This window comes from Mus caroli, chromosome X, assembly GCF_900094665.2.
Source record: "Mus caroli chromosome X, CAROLI_EIJ_v1.1, whole genome shotgun sequence".
In the NCBI taxonomy this organism is placed as follows: Eukaryota; Metazoa; Chordata; class Mammalia; order Rodentia; family Muridae; genus Mus; species Mus caroli.
Genome location: NC_034589.1, coordinates 35,394,649 through 35,418,738, shown reverse-complemented (window position 1 = coordinate 35,418,738; position 24,090 = coordinate 35,394,649). Strand labels below are relative to the sequence as shown.

Genomic DNA, 24,090 nt, shown 5'->3' with positions numbered 1-24,090 from the left:
GCCTCAAGACCTTGAGACATATTTTTTTGTTTGTTTGTTTGTTTGTTTGTTTTTGAGACAGGGTTGCTCTGTGTAGCCTTGGCTATCTTGGAATTTGCTCTGTAAATCAAGGTGGCCTTGAACTCAGATCCTCCACTGGCCTTTGCCTCTTAAGTGCTAGGATTAAAAATATGAGCCAGCAGCCCAGCTGAGACAATTTAAAGCTCAGTCTGTTTCACTACAGTGTATTCGGACGGTTTACCTTTCTTTATAAAAAAGAATGTAATCAATATTCCTATGCCTTGGACTTGTAATCAGCATTTTACAAGCTTTCCTAAACTTTCTCTTAAGTTTAATCTTCAACTACATACTTTGGCATGTGACTGACCCAGAATAGAGTGAGAGTGAGAGATATAATGGAGAGAGATATGTTGGATATAAAAATAATCTTTTTCCTTATGTGATACAGAAGCATCAAACTAAGATCTAGCATCTTCGACAAAACATGCCAAAATCCCTTCTTGTATACTTAAATCCCTGAAAATGATTTTAAAATGACTTGTTTAAAAAAAAAAAAAAAAAAAAACCTTTCTCTAAGAAATATAAACTTTATTTTCAAAGAATTTAGACAGGAAAAAAATATTACTTCTGGATGTTTCTTACCAAGTCTATATCCATGGTGTCAAAGTCCATTCCCTCATTAAGATCCTCAATCCTTCCTTCTGAGGACATCATAACATCTTCAACAATTGGCTCTTCATCATCTTCCATTAGGCTTGTACCACGCCGACTAGAGAAATATAAAACAAGGTAAAGATCTGAACCAAGGCATGACTATTAATATACAGGCAGCAAGTATGTAGCTTTGTATATTCGAGTATAATGGAAAATGATGGAATTAAAGGTCAGGGAGAATGATTAGGCACTGATCATGTCATCGATGGTGTTCAAAATCCCAATGTTCACTTGTTTTAAAATGCTAAAGATTTATGTTTATTCTATATTACTTAGATACATTTAGTTTGATAATTCTGATATGCCATATACAATGATCAACAACAAATTTCCACATGTGAACACAGCAGATACCTCAAATCCTTTTTTGAAAGTAGGCAGGGTACAAATTAATAAACATAAACAGACCAAAGAAATGACATTTTCTGAATGCATATATACTGGCTTTACCTAATGATAATGTTAATCATTAGTAACCCATTCATTCAGTGACAAATGTGTGCACCAGCCATACAGTCACTCACACCTTCACAAGAGACCTACAGCATGACAGGCTTCTACAGTATCCTATGGATGAAAACTGTGAGGAAAACACTATTCTTGCCCTCAAGGAGCTTACAATATACTATGGGAGAACAGAGAAACCTGACAAAACGGTACATATTACAATACATGCATCAAATGCTCTCAGAGTATACTAAAATAATTAATTTTGCCTCATATAAAAATTAACACTTAGTGCTTAAAAGCTGAAACTCAAAGCCACAAAACTATATAAAAGTGAAAAATAACATCAAGGTCAAAGCCGTGTTTTTTTCACATAATCACAAGGAAAATAAACTAAGTTCACAAATTAGCCCAGATCAGCATAAAGTAGGCAGCCCAAAGGTGATTTGCATGTGACTTCTTGCTTTCCAGTTTGGCTGACATTACCGTCTTTTCTTTTGCAAAGATCCCATAGATCCCCAAAACAACTCACCAAAATCTAAGTTATTTAATTAAATATTTTCAATGTATACAATACTATGGTAGATCACAATATCTGATCCAGGATTCTGAACAGATATGATAATGCCAGGCATAATAGTTCTGAATAATAAAAGACAATTTTATTACATTTTTGTGGAAATAAAAGTAAAGGCAATCTGTGTGTTCTGAAGATCATATAATCAAAAACCAGAAACCCATTCTGTAATTCCTTTACATTACACTGATGGCATATGTGATATAAACTATGGAAGAAAATATAGTTCATAAGTTATTTTAGTACAGGGTAGGTATCATTAATGAAAGAAGATTGATAAAGCAAAAGCATTTTAAAGTTTCAGGCAATCAACCATTTATGGTATAACTACCAAAAGAGTCCTCTGGTGATAGTTGTTTATCTCAGGCAATCCTTTTTAGTTGTCTGGAGGAGACTGTGCATAATCAAGAACCAATCCAAATTGCAAACAATAAGAAAAATGAAAACAGTACTGAATAATGAGACATTCTAGACATCAAAGATCTTCAACACCGGAATCAAGTTTTAAGAAGTCAAATATAAACCAAATAATTATATGGTAAAATTTGGAACTATTTGGATGGCGTTTAACTGGAAGCTAAGAAATTGGCTGTAGGTCAAGCGTGAAATAAAATGCAAAATAAGGAAAATCTGGCAAGAGAAACAAGATAAAGCCAAGTACTGGTATAGGCGACCACAGGAGACAAGCTGTAACGGCACATACTTAGTGAATAAAGTTTCTTAACACCACTACAGAGAGGACTAGTGTGAATATTTATATGCCACCATTCATGAGGTGAATGATCATTTAAGAAAAATGTGAGTTCTTATTTAAAGTCAACAATGTAAAACAAAATATAAATTTTAAGAGAGGTAACAATCACTATCCCAAGGTTTAAAAAATACATTGTTACAATGCTTTCAAACTTAAAATAATTAAAATAACATTTTGCCATGTGTATAAGGCATGATTTCAAGTCTACTTGTCAGCAATTTCATTTAGAGTCACAGCTAATTAGGATTTCTGAAATATTTATCAAGTTCCCATACAGAATCCAGTAAAAACAAAGTAAGAACAATTTTTCAGCACTGAACATTTCCTCATTCCATGAACATTTGCTTGAGTGCTTTCTATGTATCAAGCTCTTAACAATGAGATCCTTGCCCGTGAGGAGCTCACAGTCTAGAGAAATGAACAAAACTGGAATACACAAATAATTACAATACAGTATGGCAAACACTGTAAGAAATGCAAATATACAGGGTTATAGAATCACAGAAGATTACACTTTCACTTACGGTGACACTTGAGCCTGTTTTCACCATGGATTTACTAGTATTCAGGTAATGAAACGAGATTTACTAAAATGGAGTCAGGGGGCATATTTTGAAAGATCTTGCATGCCATGAACTAAGTAAAGAAACTGAACTTTATCCAGCAGGCAATGGTGAGCCATGGAAAAGTTCTAAGTAAGAAAGTTACATGGTAAGATTTTTATTCTAAAATTATAATTCTTGATGGTAGTGTGAATGATGGAGTGGTGGAAAGTGTGAAGGGAGAGGTTTGGTGAGCAGATAAATGGGGGTTGTGAGGGAAGAAAACCAGTTAGAAAGCTAATTACGATAGTTCAGGTGAAAGATGAGGACCTGAACTAAGGTGGGAATATAATTAAGATGTAACACAAATGTATTTTTAATTCTGTGTACCAAAATAAACAAGGATTCATATTTATACTTTTCCAACAGATCAAATTAAAAGTGATTGGTCCTTTGGCTAACTAGTTAATATTTGACTTAAAACATTTTATTTTTCTGTTGGAAAGACCAAAATCTCGTTCCTTGATTATTTCAGCTTAGTTACTCTCGAGAGTTTGCTGAAATTGTAGATCCGGCACACATTAAGGTATGTTAAATGAATTAGTGAACTTCCTAGACTCAGACAATAAGGCACTCTCACTTACATGGCATGCTGAAGATTAGTTCGCAGTTTAACATAGCTCATTGCTGCTCTCTCCTGCTGTTGCCTTGCTTCCTCTTGTTGTCTTTGAGCTAACATCCATGTTACCTGCGTGCTTCAAGGAGAATTTTATTCTTCTTTTAACTTAACTTTTTTCTATGTAATTGATAAAGTTCTAGTATAGAAAATGATCAAATGTACTTACTTATAATCCAGAGGTGTTTGATGGTGTTCTGCCTGCATCGGATAGACACTCATGAAGCTATCTTCAGGCCGTAACCTTTTCGGTTCTCTCATAATAGTGGAGGTGAGCTGTGGTGTCTGCATCATGACAGGGGTGTGCAGTGTTTGCTCTCTGCTCAACCACATACTGTCACTGCTACTGCTTTCTTCAGCTGAAAGAGAAAATTACACTGGTACCTTACCCAGAGTCTACTACATTTAAAATAGCAAACCTCTGGTTGCTTTCCATACATTAACGGTGGAAACCACCAGGTCCCACACTGGCCGTCCATTCTGTTTGTAGGAACAGTGTGGTGCTAGGACAAAGGAATACAGAGGGCATGGGAGTAGTGAGTGACAGCTACCCAGAAACAGCATCTGCACTAGAAAAGATTCTCTGTGCAGATCACAAGAGCACCGACACATGAAACAGCAATGACCAAATCATGTTAACCTATTGATATCTGAATACCAAAATGCCAATTTTTTATGGTTCAAATTATTAGCTTGCTTCTATAAGAATGTGAAGATTTCTGGGCAGTGGTGGCTCACGCCTTTGATCCCAGCACTTGGGAGGCAGAGTCAGGCAGATTTCTGAGTTCGAAGCCACCCTGATCACATAGGGAGTTCCAGGACAGCCAGGGCTACACAAAGAAATTCTGTCTCAGAAAACCAAAAAAGAATGTGAAGATTACAAGACTAGGAAAAGACTGGATAAAGAAGCAGGATTCAGTATGCACCCATTTACATGGTAATTAGGCTGCAGCTCTTGGAATGAGGTGGGAAAAGAAGTTGAAAGCCAGCTTGGAGTACACAGGGAGATTTTGTCTTAAAAGTCAATGCAAACAAACAAAGAACTAATATGTAGAACATATTGTGATCTAGACTAAGATGACAAACTTGCTAACAGTTTAAAGAAAGGGAAGCCATTTGGTGAGTTACATGTTTTAGTCAATGTGGTAGTAGTAGAGATGGAGGAATGCTAATGAGCAACAGGCCAGATAGGAAAGTAAGTATGTTGCTCAGAGAAATCCAACTCAGTAATAGGAAAGGAATTAGTAGGAAGGGTGGTTTTTAGCCTATAGGATGTGACCAAGCAAGCTGGTCCTAAGACCCTAATGTAAAAATATGTACATTAAGAAGTGTATTATTAAAGTCACACCTGTAGAATCTACCCCATCAAACATACATGATGGCTCCATCATTACCAATGACAAATTCTTATGTCAGTGCCACTAACTTAATAGTTATGTAAAATTAGTTGCTATGAATTTGAAGGAAAGCAATTTTTAAGAAGAATTATTTATTTAATGTACATCTACATAGTCTCTGTCTTCAGACACAACAGAAGATGGCATCAGATCCCATTGCAGATAGTTGTGAGGCACCATGTGGTTGCTGGGAATTGAACTCGGGTCCTTTGGAAGAGCAGTCAGTGCTCTTAAGCACTGAGCCATCTCTGCAGCCAGGAGAGCTACGTTTTACAAGACTGTGTGTGTATGTACTGTATATGCACAGAGTTTTAAAGACAACTTTTGAGGGTAAATGTGCTACTACCCACGTGATCCAGGCCTTAGACATACACTGCACATGTTCAGAGTCATTTTTATGACTCTGGCACCTGGCATTTATCTTTCATTACATTAATTTACTAATGGCAATTTATATAACTCTAATCCAAGTATCTAAAAAGACCACTTATATTTCCTATAAAAATTCTAATTTAATAATCTATTTATAAGATATATAAATATATAAAGTATTGCTAATAATATAAAGGAATGAATTGGTGACTCAGCAAAAATTTTAAAGAAAAGATTTTTAAGATTTGCAATCATATTCAAGAAACATCCTTATGTCTTATACTTCTTTATAAACCACCACATCCCATTTAGAATTCTTTGCTCACTTACAGTGATACTGGGACTTTATAACCAAGTCTAAAGCTCAATACATTAAAGGTTATGATTAGACAAAAGATGCTGAAACTACACAGCAATCAAGTGTTAGGACTACATACTTGATTAATGAAGGTTGATAAATTATGCGGCAATGTAAAAGCGAAATCACAGATCCACTGATCCTCTTTACAGGAAGATGCAGAGAGCTGAGCTAAGCATGGTTACACTTCCCTAGTCCCTTCTCGCAGAAAAGTGTGCAGGAGATTCCTAAGTTCAAGGCCAGCTTGGGATATATGAGGCCTCCCACAGGTAGCTTCCACATCCTGTCCTTTAGAGTAATAACTCATGGAGCTTAGTGACATGCTCATCTGTAGACATTATAAAAGGGTTCTGAGAGACAGTCCAGGTGACGTCAGATATGTAAGTGAAGTCGCTTCCATACAAATGCAGCAACCAGCATTTATTACTTTCTTTGGTTTTTTAAAGATTGATTGATTGATTGATTGATTATATGTAAGTACACTGTAGCTGTCTTCAGACACTCTAGAAGAGGGCATCAGATCTCATTACAGATGGCTGTGAGCCACCATGTGGTTGCTGGGATTTGAACTCAGGAGGACCTTCAGAAGAGGCGTCAGTGCTCTTAACCGCTGAGCCATCTTATTAGCCCCATTTGACTTTCTATGTTAGATGCCATAGTCATTCCATGCTATAAGTCTTAAGACAATTGCTCTGCAGCAATGATAATTGCCAAAGATCTTGACAACTGTACTAAGTTATTTAAGAGCTACTGAGAAAATGAAAAAATTCCCTAGGCCCATACAGAACCACTTTTGGGATACTAGGAGTCCAATACCACAAAACATAATGCAATTGTACCTATGAGAAAAACCACTTTTAATTTCTGTTTTGTACTTCACAATTAGTTCGTTATTCCTGAATGAAATTCAGGTTACATTACAGCTTTTAAAAAATATTTTGCTGTAACAAAATGATCTGATATCATATTGGAGCAATTTTCATATGCATACAGTAAAGAATAGGGATATATTTATTTTATAAATGTGAGTGCTGTATCTGCATGTACACCTGCATGCCAGAAGAGGGTATCAGATCACATTATAGATGGTTATGAGCCACCATGTATTTGCATGGAATTGAACACAGAACCTCTGGAAGAAAAGTCAGTGCTCTTAACTGCTAAGCCCCAGAATGATGATTTAAAAAAGTAACAATCTGTCTATACTGTTTTTCATGTGAAAAGGAAAAATGTACTTTAAAGAGTTGACAGAACTGTCATGCATGTAAAATGCTTAGAACAGTGTATATATGCATAACTGACAAGTTGTGTAAGCTACTATTGAGTATCACGTCTCATGACAAATGAGGTGATTCTGACAATTCAGTTGGTCAACAGTAAGAATAAATTAATTGCTTCCTTACGGAGTGCTAGTTGCATGCCTTCAACCACTTTCCGTTTTCCTGTAGATGGTTTTGATTTTTTACTCCGTACAGTTGATCCCCGACTGCTCATTCCACTAATGACTGACATAGTATCATCATCACCACCAGCTAGCAAAGAATTTCGGTAAGACATCAGAGGAAGCCATACATCTTCTCTTCGGAGTGACATCTGAAAGGTCATGAACTTTTCCAAATAAACATACCTTAAAAAGAAGTAGAAAACATTAGCTTTGATGCACAGAGCTGCTATTCAAACATCATTGCAAGAACGTGATCCTAATACTGCACTATTTATTCTCAGTCTCAGCGGCAAAATGAAAAGAAAATGTCTACTCAAACTCACATTGAATAAAATGACCAAGAGTATTCTAGCCTAATATTTGTTGATCATCTGCTATGTCCTTGGTACTAACAATAGGTATATAAGTTCCCTAAGTACAAAACTTCAGCTTGGTGAAAAATATGTATCTACACTTGGTTTTGTTTTTAATAAAACATTCATCAAAATGTAACTAATGGGGTTGGAGAGAAAAATGTAGGGCTAGAGAGACGGCTCAGCGGCTAAGAGCACTGACTGCTCTTCCAGGTCCTGAGTTCAATTCCCAGCAACTACATGGTGGCTCACAGCCATCTGTAATGAGATCCAATGCCCTCTTCTGGTGTGTCTGAAGACAGTGACAATGAACTCACATACATAAAATAAAAAAATAAAATAAATCTTCTAAAAAAATGTAACTAACAGTCACATGATTACTGTGTGCTAAGCATTTTTCAAGATATTTTAACTAAACTTACATCTCCATTTTAGATGAAGAAATATAGACATAAGATAAACTAATGCACCCACAATCATAAAAATGGCAGTACTATCATGATTTGGATCCCAGGGTATAACACTAAAAGTTAATGTCAACTAAATATACTGTACAATTCAAATATTTATAGTAACTACAATAAATAATTCCAATCAACTTAGACTTATCAACATAAGAAAATTCAGTTTTAAAAACCATACTGCTTTGTGGGAACTGTTCAATACATCTTTTTACTTACATATACTTCTGCCATCCTTACTACTACAGTATTCTTGACTGTAGCCTATAAACGGGCTACTAGTCTGGTAACCAATACCAGTCTAAGATAAGATTCAAAATTTGAGCCAAAATAGACAAACTGGTAGGAAAAGTAGAGCTCTGTGCCACTCTGTCACTTAACAAAATATTAAGAGTGAAGAGCCTCCATGACAGAGACACAGCTCAGAGGGTTAAGAGCACTTGGTCTGCAATTATGTGTACCTGAGTTCAAATGTCTCAGCACTCCTCACATGTAAAGCTAGGCATGCTTACAAATGCCCTAACTCCAGTACTGGGGAACAGAGACAGGTGGATAATTGGAGGCTAGTTGACAACAGAGCTGAGAAACCATGTCCCTGAGAAGAACTACACTGGCTGCCACACATGCATGCACCTATACACTATGTCCATGCACCACAAACATTCTCCTCACAAACAAAAAAATCAAACAAAGAAATAAGTAGCCTTCGTGGAAGCCTTCATGGAAGCAATTCTTGTTTCTCTGCTTCTCTAGCCCTGGACCTCTACTAAGCTTGTAATTTTTATTATTATTATTATTTATAAACTTCATGTACACATTTTCAAAATACTAACATACTGATGTCTGCTGTAAATACCATAGTGTAATTTTATACTTTTCTATTTGAAATCCATCAGTTTCGACAATATTCCATAACCCGGGTCATGTTGCTATATACTCTAGGAAAGAAGCAGTTAAAGGAAGACAGTTTGCTTTGCAGCACAACCACATTTCCACATAAAGACTAACCTGGGTGATCCTCATGGATTTTAAATGCTACTGCAATTATTCAACAAAGAACTTAAACGACACTGAACTACACAGCAAAACAGGGAGGAGAACTGACAATACTAAAGTTCAGTATTATACACAGAATCGTTACTAAAACTGATGAAGTCAGGTAGAAAAGTCTATAAATTATATAATGTTACAGATATGTATCAGAAAGAAAATAAATTCTTCTTTAGCATTTCAAAATGAAATTAAGCTGGACATGTCTAGCAAATACATACACTGTTCTTTTATCTTGTCGGAGCAGTTTAGAAGAAAATTCACTGAGAATATCAAGAAATGCCAAATTTAAAGGTGGATGGCTCTCCCCTTGTGGATTAGGCTCCTTAAAAGCAAATTCTATACCATCTCTGTAGAGGAAATAAAATAATAAAATAAATATTATGATGTTTACTTCATTTGTAAATATTTCAAAAATTAAACTTTATTTAAAGTTCAGAATATTATCAAATCATTCTAACAAAATAACACAGAGACACACATATGCACCAGCACTAGTTAGCCAATAGCTGAATGTAGTTTGCTTTAATCTACACTCTCTTTAGACCTATTTTTGAAACACAGCCAGACTTTCAACTTGTGATTCTTCTGCTCAGGCCTCATAATTGCTAGGATTACAGGAATATGTTAAAAAAAAAAAAACCTCAACAAATATTCTTTACTCAAATATTCTTTCCCACAAAAATAGCCCAAATTCTTCTGCATAATGATCAATATATTTCCTATACTTTTTTTCAGAATAGCAAAGTCATACTCTATCACATAGGATTAAGTGAACAATGCCCACTTACAATGTCTTGTTTAAAGTTTTAAAAATTAAGCTCAGGGCCCATTTTAACCATATTAATGTCACAATTTAAATATCACAATATATCAAGATAACAATCATCATTGTGCTCTACCAAAACATAATAGGGTAGAGAAACGATGAAGACAAAATTGGGGGGAAAGCACAGGAAAAAAATGTACTTCTTACACTAATTACTCTATGTATAGCTTTTAAATGGTACCTAAAATTATAACCTATATACTAAAAGGCATACAACAAGGTGAAGTAAGAAAGTAAATTAAACTTGGAGAGAATTAGATAAAATAAATAAAAGCAATAAGTATGTGCAATTCATGTGACAGAGCACAAGTAATCCTAGGGCTCACTATCCAACCAATATAGATAGCTTAATTGGTGAGCTCCAGGCCAGGCACAAACCTTGCTTCAAAGGAGATGGATAGTATTCTGAATGACGACATGAGTTCAGTTTGCACGAGTGTACCCATGTACACACGTATACACATATGTATATTTATAAAAGTGCAGGGGAGGGACCACATTACAATGGTTTTTAAACTTAGGAGCTTTATAAGCCAATAATAAAACAAGCTTAATTATGTATTCCAAACAAAAGGATGGACACAAAATTAAGATTCTTGAAAATACAAGCAATAAATAAAGTATTAGGGAGACTGTTTACTTGTGGAGCATGGCAATGGCTTCTCTGGTTTTCAATTGATCAAGTCCAAAAGTTAAAGCAAAACGTCGAGCAAGTTCTTTTATGCCACTAAATGTTGAGGATGATCTATCAAAATTATAGCCATTCTCTTGTATCATCTCATTAAAAAGCTGTTTGGAAAAAAAGAAGGGAAACAATATAAATAAACATATTTTAAGCACATTTTTTAATTGAAATATAAACGACAAATGATTACTGCATTGATGATGACACTTGAAACACAAAAACTCATGATACGAATAGGCACAACCGTGTCACAATAATATACTTTAATAAGAGAAATCCTATTGCTATCCTAAACTTAATAGTTTACTTTTATCTAAATACGAATCAGCCAATATTAATTGGGTATGAACACATGTAACAATAAGGAAAGAAAAATTCAAGGCAAGCTTTTAGACAACTATGCTCTGTTTTTGTGGTGCAGGTGATGAATGTGCTGCTGGGTCTCATGAGTTACAGCCACGGTGCTGTTTACCTCCAAGTGATTTATCTTCACATCATAAACTTTCATCATAAAGTAGCAAAACTTTTGAATTTTGATATCCTCTTACTAAGTAATGCTAAGACTTGATCCAAAGTGAATAATATTTATGTATAATATTACGCACAAAATATTTTGGTGATAATAATTAAACTTATAAAATACCTCAAGGTCTGTTAAAATTATAATCCATCTACAAAATGGAATATTATCAACTATTAAAATCCCCCAAAAATCTATATAGAAGGGAAAAGAAAGTGGTTATTTCAAAGAGACAGCTGGACTGCCAAATACCATGAGTGCACCTACTGAAACCTAACAAAGTGGAAGCCAAAGATACAGAGAATAAAGTGATTACCACCACAAGCTAGGGCAGTGGAACAGAAATAATCAATTAAGAAGATTAGGTTCCACAGACAGTAACTGTCCACTATGGTGAGTATAGTTAACAGTGACAGAGATACTATAAAGATAAGAAAGTGGCTAAGTGGTAGAGCATCTGCCGAACATAGAAAGGGCCCTACATTCCACTTAAAAACAGAACAACAACAATAACACATACAGGCACACATAGTCACACATTGTTTTGGCTCCTACATACAGACATCCACAAAAATCCTGCATATTTAAAAACTGCTATCCAAGTAACAATGATACAGACCTCTAACTCCAGTTCTTAGGAGGCTGAGGCAAAAGGTCAGGCCAACCTAGGCTACAAGACAAAAGCAAGATAATTTAACAGGTAAAGATTTTTTCAATACAACTGATGATCTAAATGTGATCACCATAACTCACAGGATATAGATGAGGAGAACCAACTCCCCCAAACTGTCCTGGGCTCTTCGTATGCACAATCTGACATCTGTACACAGGCAGGCAATCATACAAGGAGGCTGGGAAGATGGCTTAGTGAATAAAGTGCTTAGCATGCAAACATGAGGACCAAAGATCAGATCCTAACATCCAAATAAAAGTGGATGTGGAAGCCTGTCTATGATCCTGGGTGAAACAAGCTCCAGGTTCAGTGAAAGATCTCACTTCAGTAAAGAAAAACAATTAAAGACACTACTCAAGAATGAATCTCTGGCCTCTACACTCATAACTGAACACAGGTATATACATGCATATATACCCAGATAAACAGACGCCACACAGACATACACCAAGAAGAAAAAACGAATAAGAAAATTGCTTAGAATGCATTAAAATGATCTTACTGCATGTTGTGAGATAATGAGTGTGCTAATTAGCTATACTCAATCACTTCATGTGTGTGTTTAAACTTCATGTAAAACATTCTTTTTCTAGTGATGATATTTTGTATTGCTACTTTTATGAGCTGTCTGTTCTATCCTCTATCCAGTTACAATTATTACCAATGTGATTACTGACAGTTAAGGGTGTTAAGTAAAGCTGAAGTCTTACCTGCTGCAAACTGAGAATAAGGGTCTTGGCACACTGAATTTTGTCAATCTGCCTTGTTTTACTCATTGTTTCTTTGATGATATCGCCATAATCATTATAATACTGGAAAAAATAAATTGATACAAATTAGAGCTTCATCTATCAAAATGATTGGACAATAAGACTAACTCGGCTAATTCTATTAGCACAGAGCAGAGCACGTATTTGTACTTTCCAATAACAGGGAATGTGTAACAGTGCTGAAGGTTTAAGGGCATTTCTAAAACAGCTTTAACCTTCAAAACAAAATTGAACACCCCAAACTGTTTAAACAAAGAAAGGATGAAATGACAAAGTTACTAATTTATACTGAGTTTCAGAGGTAACCCTAAGTTTTCTTTAAGGACAGTAGATAGAGTCAGTTAGTCTAATTGTTAATGAGATAGGACGTGAACTTACTAATTTGATTTACAGAAACAAATAGTCCATGAACTATTGTGTCTACAATTTGCATTATATATTACATATGTGCAATTTTTCAAATTTAAAAGTGTTTTTAACACCTATAAAACAGCTATCAAAGATAAGAGAGGAAATTTACTATGTTTTGAGACATCTCACCAAGTAACTCTGGCTGTCTGGGACCTCTCTGAAGACCAGGCTGGCCTCAAAGAGATCTGACTGCCTCTGCCTCCTAGGTGCTGGGATTATCAGAAAGAACCACATATCCAAATAATAAATACACATTGGTAATTTCTACCGTTTAATAAAAGTTGAGGAGAGGACAGGTATAAACATATAGTGTAAAAACCATTCATCATGCCAAATGATGTAACTTTGAAAACTACTTTTAAATGATGCTAAACCTCTTTTATATAGTAAAATATTCAAAATAGGAAATTAATTAGATTTTAACAAATTACATGTATTTTTATTTGTAGAGGAAAGATACTGGGTGTGGTGACTCAGACCTCTGATCCCAGTATTCTGAACACAGATGCAGGTGGGTTCAAAGCCAGCCTTGTCTACACACTGAGTTCCAGGACAGACAGAGCTACATAGTGAAACTCAAACTCAGATCAGATAGTTTAGACAGATAAATAAGTTTCTGTTTAAACATGAAATATTTTCCCACTGTATACTTTCAACCTCACCTTCATATACTGCTTGAAGATATCTGCAGCTGTGTTCATCTCCACCACTGTATATACAATTAGCTTACAAAATGCTGCAAGTAAATTTCTCCTCTTATGCAAAGCTTCAATTTTGCTGGCTTCATCCTCTTGCTGACCATCTGGAGGAAGGGATCCAATAATCAATACATCTTATATTTTAACTTTTTCAACCATACTTTTTTAAACATATACTATACACCTGCCCCCTTATTGGAAATTTGAAAAGTGGAACGGGAAACATTAAAGCCAAAATTAAAAGTTACAAGTACTCGATAATATACTATATTTTTGAGACATCATGGAAAAGGAACAGATATAGTAAGTAAAACAGATATAAGTAACTGATCATTCATAAAGTTAAGCTCATCTAATGCATTCTTATACTTGCCCTACACAATTTTTCAAAAAGATCTGCATATTCAAAACCAGGTAAAATTTTCCTCAGGGAAAGCAAATTAATCTCAGAAAAACTCCTATCATTTCCAAAGATGATCTCACCCCTATTTTATCTCTGTTTCATTCACATAAATTCTTACTTATTTACGCAGGATTTCACTATATTGTCATGACTGGCCTGGAACTCCAAGTGGTCCTCAAAGTCAGATTAGATACCCTCTACCTCCATTGCACCCCTACCCACAGACTGGAGGAGTAGATAAGAGAATAGAAGAAGTTCAGAGTGCGCCAGCAAGCCTGATTCTGCAAAGGTCAACATGGATACTGCCTCAAGGTGTGAAAACTGTATGTATGTGAGGTAATTTGTGTGGATGGATAGATAGATAGATAGATAGATAGATAGATAGATAGATAGATAGATAGATAGATGGGTATACACTCACATACCAAGAATTTCCTTATGGACAGATTTCAAATAAGAAATTAATTATAGCGCCGAGCAGTGGTGGTGCATGCCTTTAATCCCAGCACGTGGGAGGCAGAGGCAGGTGGATTTCTGAGTTCGAGGCCAGTCTGGTCTACAGACTGAGTTCTAGGACAGCCAGGGCCACACAGAGAAACACTGTCTCGAAAAAAATAATAATTATAAACAAAACTATGGTACATAAAAGAAAACTACGGTTCCAGTTTTGTTTGGTTATTAGTTCTTTAGTGATATTAATCTTAATTAATCAATATCAATGAACAATTAGTTGGTCTATATCCTCTTAGCCTTTCAATACAAGATTCTCAATATCTGAAAAACACCTCTGATAACCCTGACAACAAGCAGGAAACTATCCACCATAATGATTTAAGGATACTAATGACTGAAAGTAAAGCATGAAGAATGCTTAGTCCATATTCTATCAGTAAGTTACACCTAAAAGCCCTAAAATTAGAATTTAAGATAGAATATCATCAAAACTTTATCTTGAGTATATACTCCAATATGTCAAAGCAGTTGAATAGCAATTTAAAAATGTATAATTTACATTTTTAAAAGTTATGCTGAATGTTATAAACTAATGTTTTATTTATTTATTTTTGTTTTTCAAGACAGGGTCCTCTCTGTGTAGCCCTAGTTGTTCTGGAACTCTGTAGACCAAGCTGGCCTCAAACTCAAGAGATATGCCTCTGCCTCTCAAATGCTAAGATTAAAGGCAAGTGCCACTACCATCTGGCCTAACTTATTCTTAATGACTATCATACTGAATCATTTTTACATAATTTTCAGTCATAAGTAATATTTGCAAGAACATAAAGTATAGACTTTCTCCCACTGACCAAGTTGTCCAAACGAAGAGCATATCTATGAGGATTCAAAAATGAAGGATTGACTAGCATGGATGTTCACAAGTGTCAGCTACCTCTATTGTTGAATATTATCAATGGATCGCCTCTGGATACATTTCCTATTTAACTATTTAGTAGGTATGAATTACAAATCAAGGATGTAATAGTTTACAATATCGAGGATTATGACAACTGTATAGCAATAAAATGGTATGTTGGTGTTAGGGAGTTCAAACAATTCAACTATTTGACAATCCATAGCTAAATAACAGTATAAAAAACAGCCCACAATCCAACTCGTATAATAAAAGCACTTATACGTATATAGTATAAGTGTATAAGCATATTTGTTGTAGCAATCTATAATCAGGGGAAAGTAGAAATAATCAAAATGCCTAACATTAGGAAATATAAAATGTATAGTGGTCAATTTTTATGATGCTCAGTGGCTGAGACAAATAAATTGCAGTTCTACATCAATACTTAAAAACAATTTTAAAATTAAAAGAGTATGTTTTAAAACATTCAACATAACAGCATTCATGTGAAAGTTAGCAACAGAAAATTATAGAACATTTCCAAGTATGGAAATATGTGATAAACACTTCTAGGGAAAAGGAAAAATAATGATGTCGGTGATGGGTCATGAATTAGGGTGTGTTGTAACTCAAAAAACATACAGACAAAGATGGGTGGACATGTTTGTACATGTACACATGTGTACTAAGAGTAGAATATCTTTTATTTTAAAGGCCTAACAGAAAAACAGCAGTCCAAGCATTGAAGATAGAAAACTTAATCCTCTGAACCTGGGGCTCACTTTCATTTGGTTCAGAATGATCTAAAAGAAGCCAATGGTTGTCAACTAAGAAAAGCTGTATTACAAACCTTCTCTACGGGATGTTAGAAGAAAACTTTGCACACAAGTTCTCCAAGAGTCTTTCTCATCTTTCCACATGTAATTCAGATACTAGTATCTACTAAAGCTGCCAACCAGATTAACTTATTGGCACACTTTATACAACCTTCTATTACCTTTAAAAATATATTAAAACTATTTTATTTCGGATGTCTTTTCCACTTTAATTCTTGAGAGAAAAGACAGTCTCATTTTTCTCATACCTAATTAATAGTGAAAAGTATACCTAAACCTACAGCACAAGTGCAAGATGAAAATCTGAAAGTGTAAAATCTTCAGACTTTGGCCAGGTTTTGACACTGTTGTCTGTATTTGTGCACATGTATTCTACTCTGAGATACACGCACTGCAGTACCTACCAGAGGGTAGACACACTTGACAGACTTTCCCAGATGGATTTCTAACCACAGTTTTGGTTACTCTGGGCTTCTCAGTTGTAGTCTAGATATGGTTTTATTTTGTAAGCAAGAAGCTTTATATCGTTAAATATGGGCCTCAAGCCAAATCTTGAATTTTATGTTTATTTAGGAAACATAATTCATCACATATAGTGTTGAATTAATATATGAATAGAAATGTGTTGGTGTTTTATTTTCCTTAAAATATAACTTTAAAAAACTGAAATGCAGAAAACACCAAATACTACTTGGTTTTCTATGACCTCATACTTGAATAAGGGATCTGTCAGTGGAACTGGAATATGAAGAGTAATTTTTAAAAGGCTGAGTGCTTTGATTATTCAATTGTAATTATTCTAACTGTCCCCATAGTAAAGTTTCAAATATTATTTCTAACATTCAAAAAGGATCACAAAATATCAAAGCCTACATAATATATAAATACACAATAAAAAGTTAAATAAATGCCCTATTCTCCTAAAATTATCTGAATGTGGGCCTTAACTATTTGAATCCTCACAACTGTTAAGTAGGATCAAACTAGAAATGTAAGAGTTAATGGTAGTGAGAAGCATGTATCTAACTTAAAAGCATATACTCTACACCACCATATAGGACACTCATGACAGAATAAAGCCTGCTTTCATATTGACTTTGGCTACCTGTGTTATTATACACATACACACAAGATGAAGAGAAGAAAGTTACCTGCACTATTACTATCATCATCCTGTTCAATGAAGACATGATCCAAAATGAAGCTGAGCAACTCAGACTGCAATGAAGAATCAGGAGTATAAACTAACGGCTCTAACATGTCACGCCCTCCAGACATAATCTGGTGACTGAAGATCATCAAAATGTCACACAGAATAGTGAAGGCCTGATAAAATAAAGGAAAATGATGTTATTAAATTTTTTTATCAAATGTCATAAATAAAATAAAAAATAATGTATTTAGTGTAGGGGAAAATATAATTTACTGTATTTGAAATAATTTAAAAATTCAGTTAGTATTTTCTGAAGAGTTTAAAGCTGAAGAACTATTATTTCTTAAATAACTACTAATGCTTGTACTATACTATACAACAATAATTTCACGTTATTTTTTAGCAACATTAATTGGCTATATATGATGCCATACATACACACATACACAAACACACACACACACACGCAACATAAGCTCCTATTAAATGAATATGCCCATTTTATTATAGATAAGTTCAATATATTGAGTGGTTCATCAAAGCATAGCATATTCGATATCCTTACTATTAAAGGTTTGCATGTTAAACACAACACCTTGAGATAGTGCTGCCTACAGAGGGCTGGACCTTCCATCCCACATTACATCAGTCATAATCAGTCAAGATAATCTCTCAGTCTGATCTAGGAAATTCCATACCTGAGGATCTAGGAAATACCATACTCTTCCCCGGTGATTACTAACCTGTTCTTTAACAGTAGTATTCACGTTGGTCAAGTAATGCTGACATATCTGGCAAAATACNCTCATCTGTTTCTTTAAGCGCAGTAAGTCCTCCTTGAAATAAATTTAACATGAAGTTTTAATATATTACATTAACAACTCATGGATAACTATATTAGCTGTACTTTTATTTTTAATATAAATTTATTTTCATAACTTATTACAAAAGGAGATTCCTCTTTTTTCAAATCTCCACAAAGAGCAATTCAAAGTACCTGGTATAAACTTTTAAGTACCACTCAAAAGGTTCTAAGACTTCGGAGATAACTGTACATCCATATTTACTGCCGCATTATTTCCATGAGTAAGCAGTGGAACCAAGTACATGCCCAAGAACAGATGAAGAGGTATGCATCCATAATAAAGTTATGCCATTTATAAGAAAATGGGTAGTACTGAAGATCATTGTATTAAGGGAAAAAAGCCAGATTCAAAAAGACAAATATTCTAGTTTTCCTTTATATGCAGCACCTATATACTGTGTGTGTGTGTTGCTTTCAATAACTACTTCTATAATTTTGTAAATATATAATTTGTATAAATGAACTTATTATAAATATCAAAAAGCAACAATGACACAGAACTATAGTACAAGGGAAATCAACAATGAAATTATAAACTCCATATTAAAAGAATAATAGAGAAGCATACTTATGTATACGTATTTAAGTACAACTGTAACTCAGTTGGAGAAAGAATAGCTCTAAAAGAAGAAAAAGGTAATGCAAGAGGAAAAGAATAAGAAAAATTGCACGTACTTTTTCATATTCAGAGTATAAATTTAAATACATACTCATAAATACACATATATACAAAAGGACATTAAAAGAGAATGGGGAATATTTCAGGGAAGGAAGTGGACAAGACAGAGTGGGGAGAGGAAACAAGATGGAGGGAGAGGGGGCCAAGTAAAGTGCAGTCGTCCTAGATTACTATAGCTAGTAATCCTGACACAATTGGGGAATTGCCCAAATCAGAATGGCAAGCAGCCATGTCTGATATGGGAAGACCCAGCCCCACTGTGGGTAGTGGTATCCTTAGAGGGGTGTCCAGTAGCTAGTGAGCTACTTCAGTTCCTGCCATGACTTCCTTCAGTGATACACTGTGGCCTGTATGAATAAGATACAATAAAGCCTTTCCTCCCTCAAGTAGCTTCTGGTTATGGTATTCACCACAGAAACAGAAGGCAAACTAGATACGCGTAAGTGAAAACGTGACAAAGAAAACCAGTATCTTGTAACTAAAGGTTAGCAAAAAACAAATATAAAAACTTTAAAAATTGACATGTTGATAATATCTTAAATGACCAGAGAACAGATAAATTCAATGAAAACACCAGCTCAGAATGATTAAATAAATATTATCTACATTCATTTATTAATAGAAAGTGGAAAATTCATGGAAGAAAATAAACAGAGTATCTTTCATTTCTTACTTGAGTGAGTGTCCCTTAATTGTACAAACTACATCAATAAATGGGAGAAAACTGAAAACAGAAAAATTCATTTTTCAGAAGAAAAATCCTTAACTCCCAGTAACTTAATATTTTGTTAAATGAGCCCACTCAGAATGATTATCTTCAATTCAAACACAAAACATCTCTTGGGGGCCTGGAGAGATGGCTGAGTAGCTGGGAGCACTCGTTGCTCTTTCAGAGAAGTGGGATTCGATTCCCAAGAGATATCTCAACTATGGGTAACCCCAGGTCCAGGGGATCTAACAGACAAGCAAGTGATACATATACATATATGAAAGTAGCACATTGAAATACAAAACTTAAAAAAGAAACCTTAAAAAAACTAAATTTGAGAAACCTTAAAAACTACAAATGTAATCTCAAAAAATAATCGGTGTATGAGATAATTTAGAGAGATTTGGCTCATTATCTTCAGTTTATGAAATCTAATCACTTTGTGCAATTAAGGTTCTAGGTCAAAAGTACTTAATTGTTCCACAAAATATATCTTCTTAAGGCTGGAGAGACAGATCAGCAGTTAAGAGCACTGGCTGCTGCTCTTCCAGAGGTCCTGAGTCAATTGCCAGAACCTACACAATGGCGGCTTACAACTATCCATCTTTAACTGTGGTTTCATGGGATTTGATGCCCTCTTCTGGTGTGTAAACATGCATGCAGATAAAACATCCATGTCCATAAATAAATCTTTAAAAATTACCTTCACATATTTTAAGAATTTAACAATATTAAGAATACAGAATCAAATTATGTAATATTTTCATGTGAACAAATTTTAAATCCCACAAAAATCATCCCTTGACATAAAATTTATCAATGTTTCATTGAATATGCAAACTAGAACTATGACTACATAGAGTAAAGTAGAAATACGTATGACTTCACTGACTTTGCTCTTACTAAAAGTCTAAAAGGACTGAAAATAAGGGGTACTAGTTAGCAAGAACATTGCTGAACTACCACATACCTTTGTAGACGTGCTTTCAGTGATCTTAGCAAGCTGCCAAAGGATTACATAGTGAGCACACTGCAGTGCGTGAATAACAATCTATAAAAAGAAATACAGGATGAGGGGTGAAATTAAGTCACAACCTTTTACTGTCAAAGTGCAGTATAGCCAGTAGATATGTCACATAGAAATAAATAAAAACCTGCTCAGGCATATCTCCATTTTCGATTCCGGTTTTCAAGAGTTTGTAATTACAAGCAAACAAATCCCACTTTGAAAGATCATGAGCACTGTAAAAACAAAAACAAAAAACAAAACATTCAAATTTTAAAAACTAAGCCTAACCGTAGTTGTTTCAGAATATAACATGCCTTCTTAAAAAGAAGAAGAAAAAGAAGACGAGGAGGAAGAGGTGGTGGTGGTGGTGGTGGTGGTGGTGGAGGAGGAGGAGGAGGAGGAGGAGGAGGAGGAGGAGGAAGAGGAGGAGGAAGAGAAATTGAAAGCCTAATAACACACAAAATACACAAGGTTATTTTGCTATATATCAAAAATTCACAGATCCAACTTACTTATGAAAAGCAGTGATCCTCTTCAACGTTGACAATACCTGATATGCGTCATCTTCATCAGGTTCTTCTCCCTATGAATTATTAATTACATATTAAGAAAAATGGAAGTAATCGACCAGGAGGTGGTACATGCCTTTAATTCCTGCACTCTCAAGGTAGGGATCTCTGTGAGTTCGAGGCCAGCATGGTCTACACACCCATGCATGCACACACACACACACACACACACACACACACACACACACACACGAAGTTAAATACCAAAGTTAAACTATTTCTCAATCACTTTGGTTCAGATCAAGTAAAGAACTACCAAGTAATAAATGCTAGGCTATTGAAATGGTGACATCACCTTGGGGGAAAAAAAAGAATATGACAATAAAACACAAAAAGAAGCTTCATCATTCAAGACCTATATCTGCCAAATTTAAGACAATGTGGCCGAGTCAACATAAGATTGTAAACAGTGGCAAAAAAGAACCAGGAGAAAAATAGAATATTGTCCTCCCATCTCCTATTATGTAATACAGACAGGAAACTATTTTAAATTTTCTATTTCCAAGTACTAGATGCTCTGCCAGTGCATTTACTCTTATTGTTGGACAATAAAAAGTTCACAATTTCTAACTGCTGTGAACAGTATCAAGAGTAAGTGTCTGCTGGGCATAGTAGCAGACACCTTTAATCTTAGCATCTCAGAAGTAGAAGTAAGCAGATCTGTGTGAGCTCAAAGCCAGCCTCGTCTCAATAAAAAGCCTGACACAATAAAAAGGGTTAAAGAAAATAAATTGGACAATTGTGACTTGACTTGATTCAAGTAAAACACACACACACACACACGTATTTCTAGAAAAACAAATCCCACTAAAAATACGTGTTTATTTGTGTGTCAATATAATCCTCCTTCAAAGTACAACTTAAGAAACTCCAAAAGCAACAGTGTTCATAATAGCAACTTAAGGGACTATGAAGATACCTTCATTCTAACTCTTATCTATACCCTAACAACGATTTTTTCAACGAAGATCAGAAAACTCTCCAGTTAATTTCTTTATAACATAAGAGAGAAATCCTAGTTTTGCCTGCCATATTTTCAAAGTTGCATAGCCTTGCCATTTTCATATTTTAGTTGAGGAGTAATAGCAGTCGGATGATTCATAGGACTGAAAAGACTCACCAACACACCACTAGACTATCATAAGACTAATGCTGAGTGACTCAGTTACTGGAGGGGAAGAATCCAACAGACAAAATACTCGTAAGATATACCTCTTGCAGAAAATCTTCAAGAAGCCGGTTAAATTTATCTGCCAGTTCATCAATCAGCTGACTTCTTGAAATATCTACTCTGTTGAAGATGGTGAACTCTTCATTACATAATGCATGGTAAGTTTTAGAGCATGCTTCCAAAACATCTGTGTCTGTGTGCTTCTCTACAATATTTCGGATCTGGCGCAATAAGGCATCCAAATGCTGCAAAATAAAGTGGTTTGCATTAAAACTAATAAGGTGTAAGGCTAAGGATATAGCTCAGTGATAGAAGGTATGCCTATTGTATGTACGCCCTACTAAGGAATATACAGGAGGCATATTGTGACTATAGGAAACCACAAACTGGGACAGTTTTGAAATATACTCAGACAGTTTGGTAAACAAATACACTGGCTCATACTTATTTCAGTAACTTTAATGGAAGTAATATCTATCTCACGGGGCTTTGGTAAGATGTTAACATTCAACATCTGTAAAGAACTTTCAGTGGTTATTAGAGCACATAAAAAATGTTTTATAACTATTAAATAATACTAACAATTCATGACAAAGAATAAGCATAAATGACCAGTGATATTAGTCAAAAATGTATAAGAAAGGAAGTATATCTATGGGCATAAAGCCTACCATTCTCTAATGTAACTGGTATAAAATATAGAACTAGTGGATATAGTTTCCATCTAAATAGTATAATAGTATAAATTTATAATATAAGAAACTGTATGATAGAGTAAATTAAAATAGCATTTCCTCCACTAAGATTTTATATGCAAAAAACACCTTACCTTTTCTAATCGTCCAGTGGTGTATATCTCCAAATCAAAGTACTGAGGTAACTGCAATAAATTGGTCACCTTTTCTGCATCTACAGAGTACTTTTGGGGGAAAAAGATAACGTTAAAAACATTATAATAATGCTAACTAAGCATAGGCTGTGCCATTTTGAAAGAATCTGTGACGTATGAGGGACAGAGTTACCACCACAACTTACTTTAGCTAATAACTGCGGAAGGGCCACAGCAAACAGCTCAGTAATTCTTGTTCTGTCATCCAACTGTGTCTTCTTCTCCTTTGCCGTCAGCACCTGAGGTAGCAAAGATTTCCATAAACATCTACACAATACAGTTGTTAAGTCCTCAAAATTTAATTAATACAAATAAAATAGTAACAACATTTTAAATTATGGATACAAATTTTTTGAGAAAGAAATCTTGCATTATTATAGCCACACAGGCCTCCTTTCATTCCTTTTCAGCCTCTGGAGTCAGGGGATTATCAATAAGTACCAACATGTCCAGTCAAAATTTCTCTAATATAAAACTTAGGCCTTAAAAGTAATAAAAAAAAAACAATTTGCTCATCATTAAAGAGAGAAGCGATTGGGTGCAGTGGTGCACAGTACTCAGGAGTGTGAGGCAGGAGGACAATAGTGAGGGCGAGGGTATTCTACAGAACTTAGTGAATACAACACTATCTAGCCAGGTTTATGTAGCAAGATACTGCAACAATAAAGAATGAGAGAGAGAGAGAGAGAGAGAGAGAGAGAGAGAGAGAGAGAGAGAGAGAGAGA

At 34.9% G+C, this 24,090-nt stretch overlaps 1 protein-coding gene across 9 annotated transcripts in view; it reads right to left on the bottom strand.

The window, feature by feature from the left end:
* The window catches only part of Stag2 (stromal antigen 2), a 131,785-nt gene that overhangs the window by 6,960 nt on the left and 100,735 nt on the right, over positions 1 to 24,090 (bottom strand). For 6 of the 9 annotated variants that reach the window (XM_021152923.2, XM_029473470.1, XM_029473466.1 and 3 more), the window contains 16 exons: positions 23,512 to 23,604; positions 23,306 to 23,395; positions 22,518 to 22,721; positions 21,249 to 21,319; positions 20,882 to 20,969; positions 20,698 to 20,778; positions 18,218 to 18,310; positions 17,473 to 17,647; positions 13,696 to 13,835; positions 12,563 to 12,664; positions 10,615 to 10,763; positions 9,367 to 9,495; positions 7,241 to 7,464; positions 3,880 to 4,069; positions 3,679 to 3,789; positions 643 to 769 (listed from right to left, as the gene is read on the bottom strand). In XM_021152923.2, coding sequence (XP_021008582.1) covers positions 643 to 769; positions 3,679 to 3,789; positions 3,880 to 4,069; positions 7,241 to 7,464; positions 9,367 to 9,495; positions 10,615 to 10,763; positions 12,563 to 12,664; positions 13,696 to 13,835; positions 17,473 to 17,647; positions 18,218 to 18,310; positions 20,698 to 20,778; positions 20,882 to 20,969; positions 21,249 to 21,319; positions 22,518 to 22,721; positions 23,306 to 23,395; positions 23,512 to 23,604 — 2,067 coding nt within the window. The remainder of the gene's footprint in view (positions 1 to 642; positions 770 to 3,678; positions 3,790 to 3,879; positions 4,070 to 7,240; positions 7,465 to 9,366; positions 9,496 to 10,614; positions 10,764 to 12,562; positions 12,665 to 13,695; positions 13,836 to 17,472; positions 17,648 to 18,217; positions 18,311 to 20,697; positions 20,779 to 20,881; positions 20,970 to 21,248; positions 21,320 to 22,517; positions 22,722 to 23,305; positions 23,396 to 23,511; positions 23,605 to 24,090) is intronic. The other 3 variants (XM_021152924.2, XM_029473472.1, XM_029473471.1) reach the window with 1 other exon arrangement.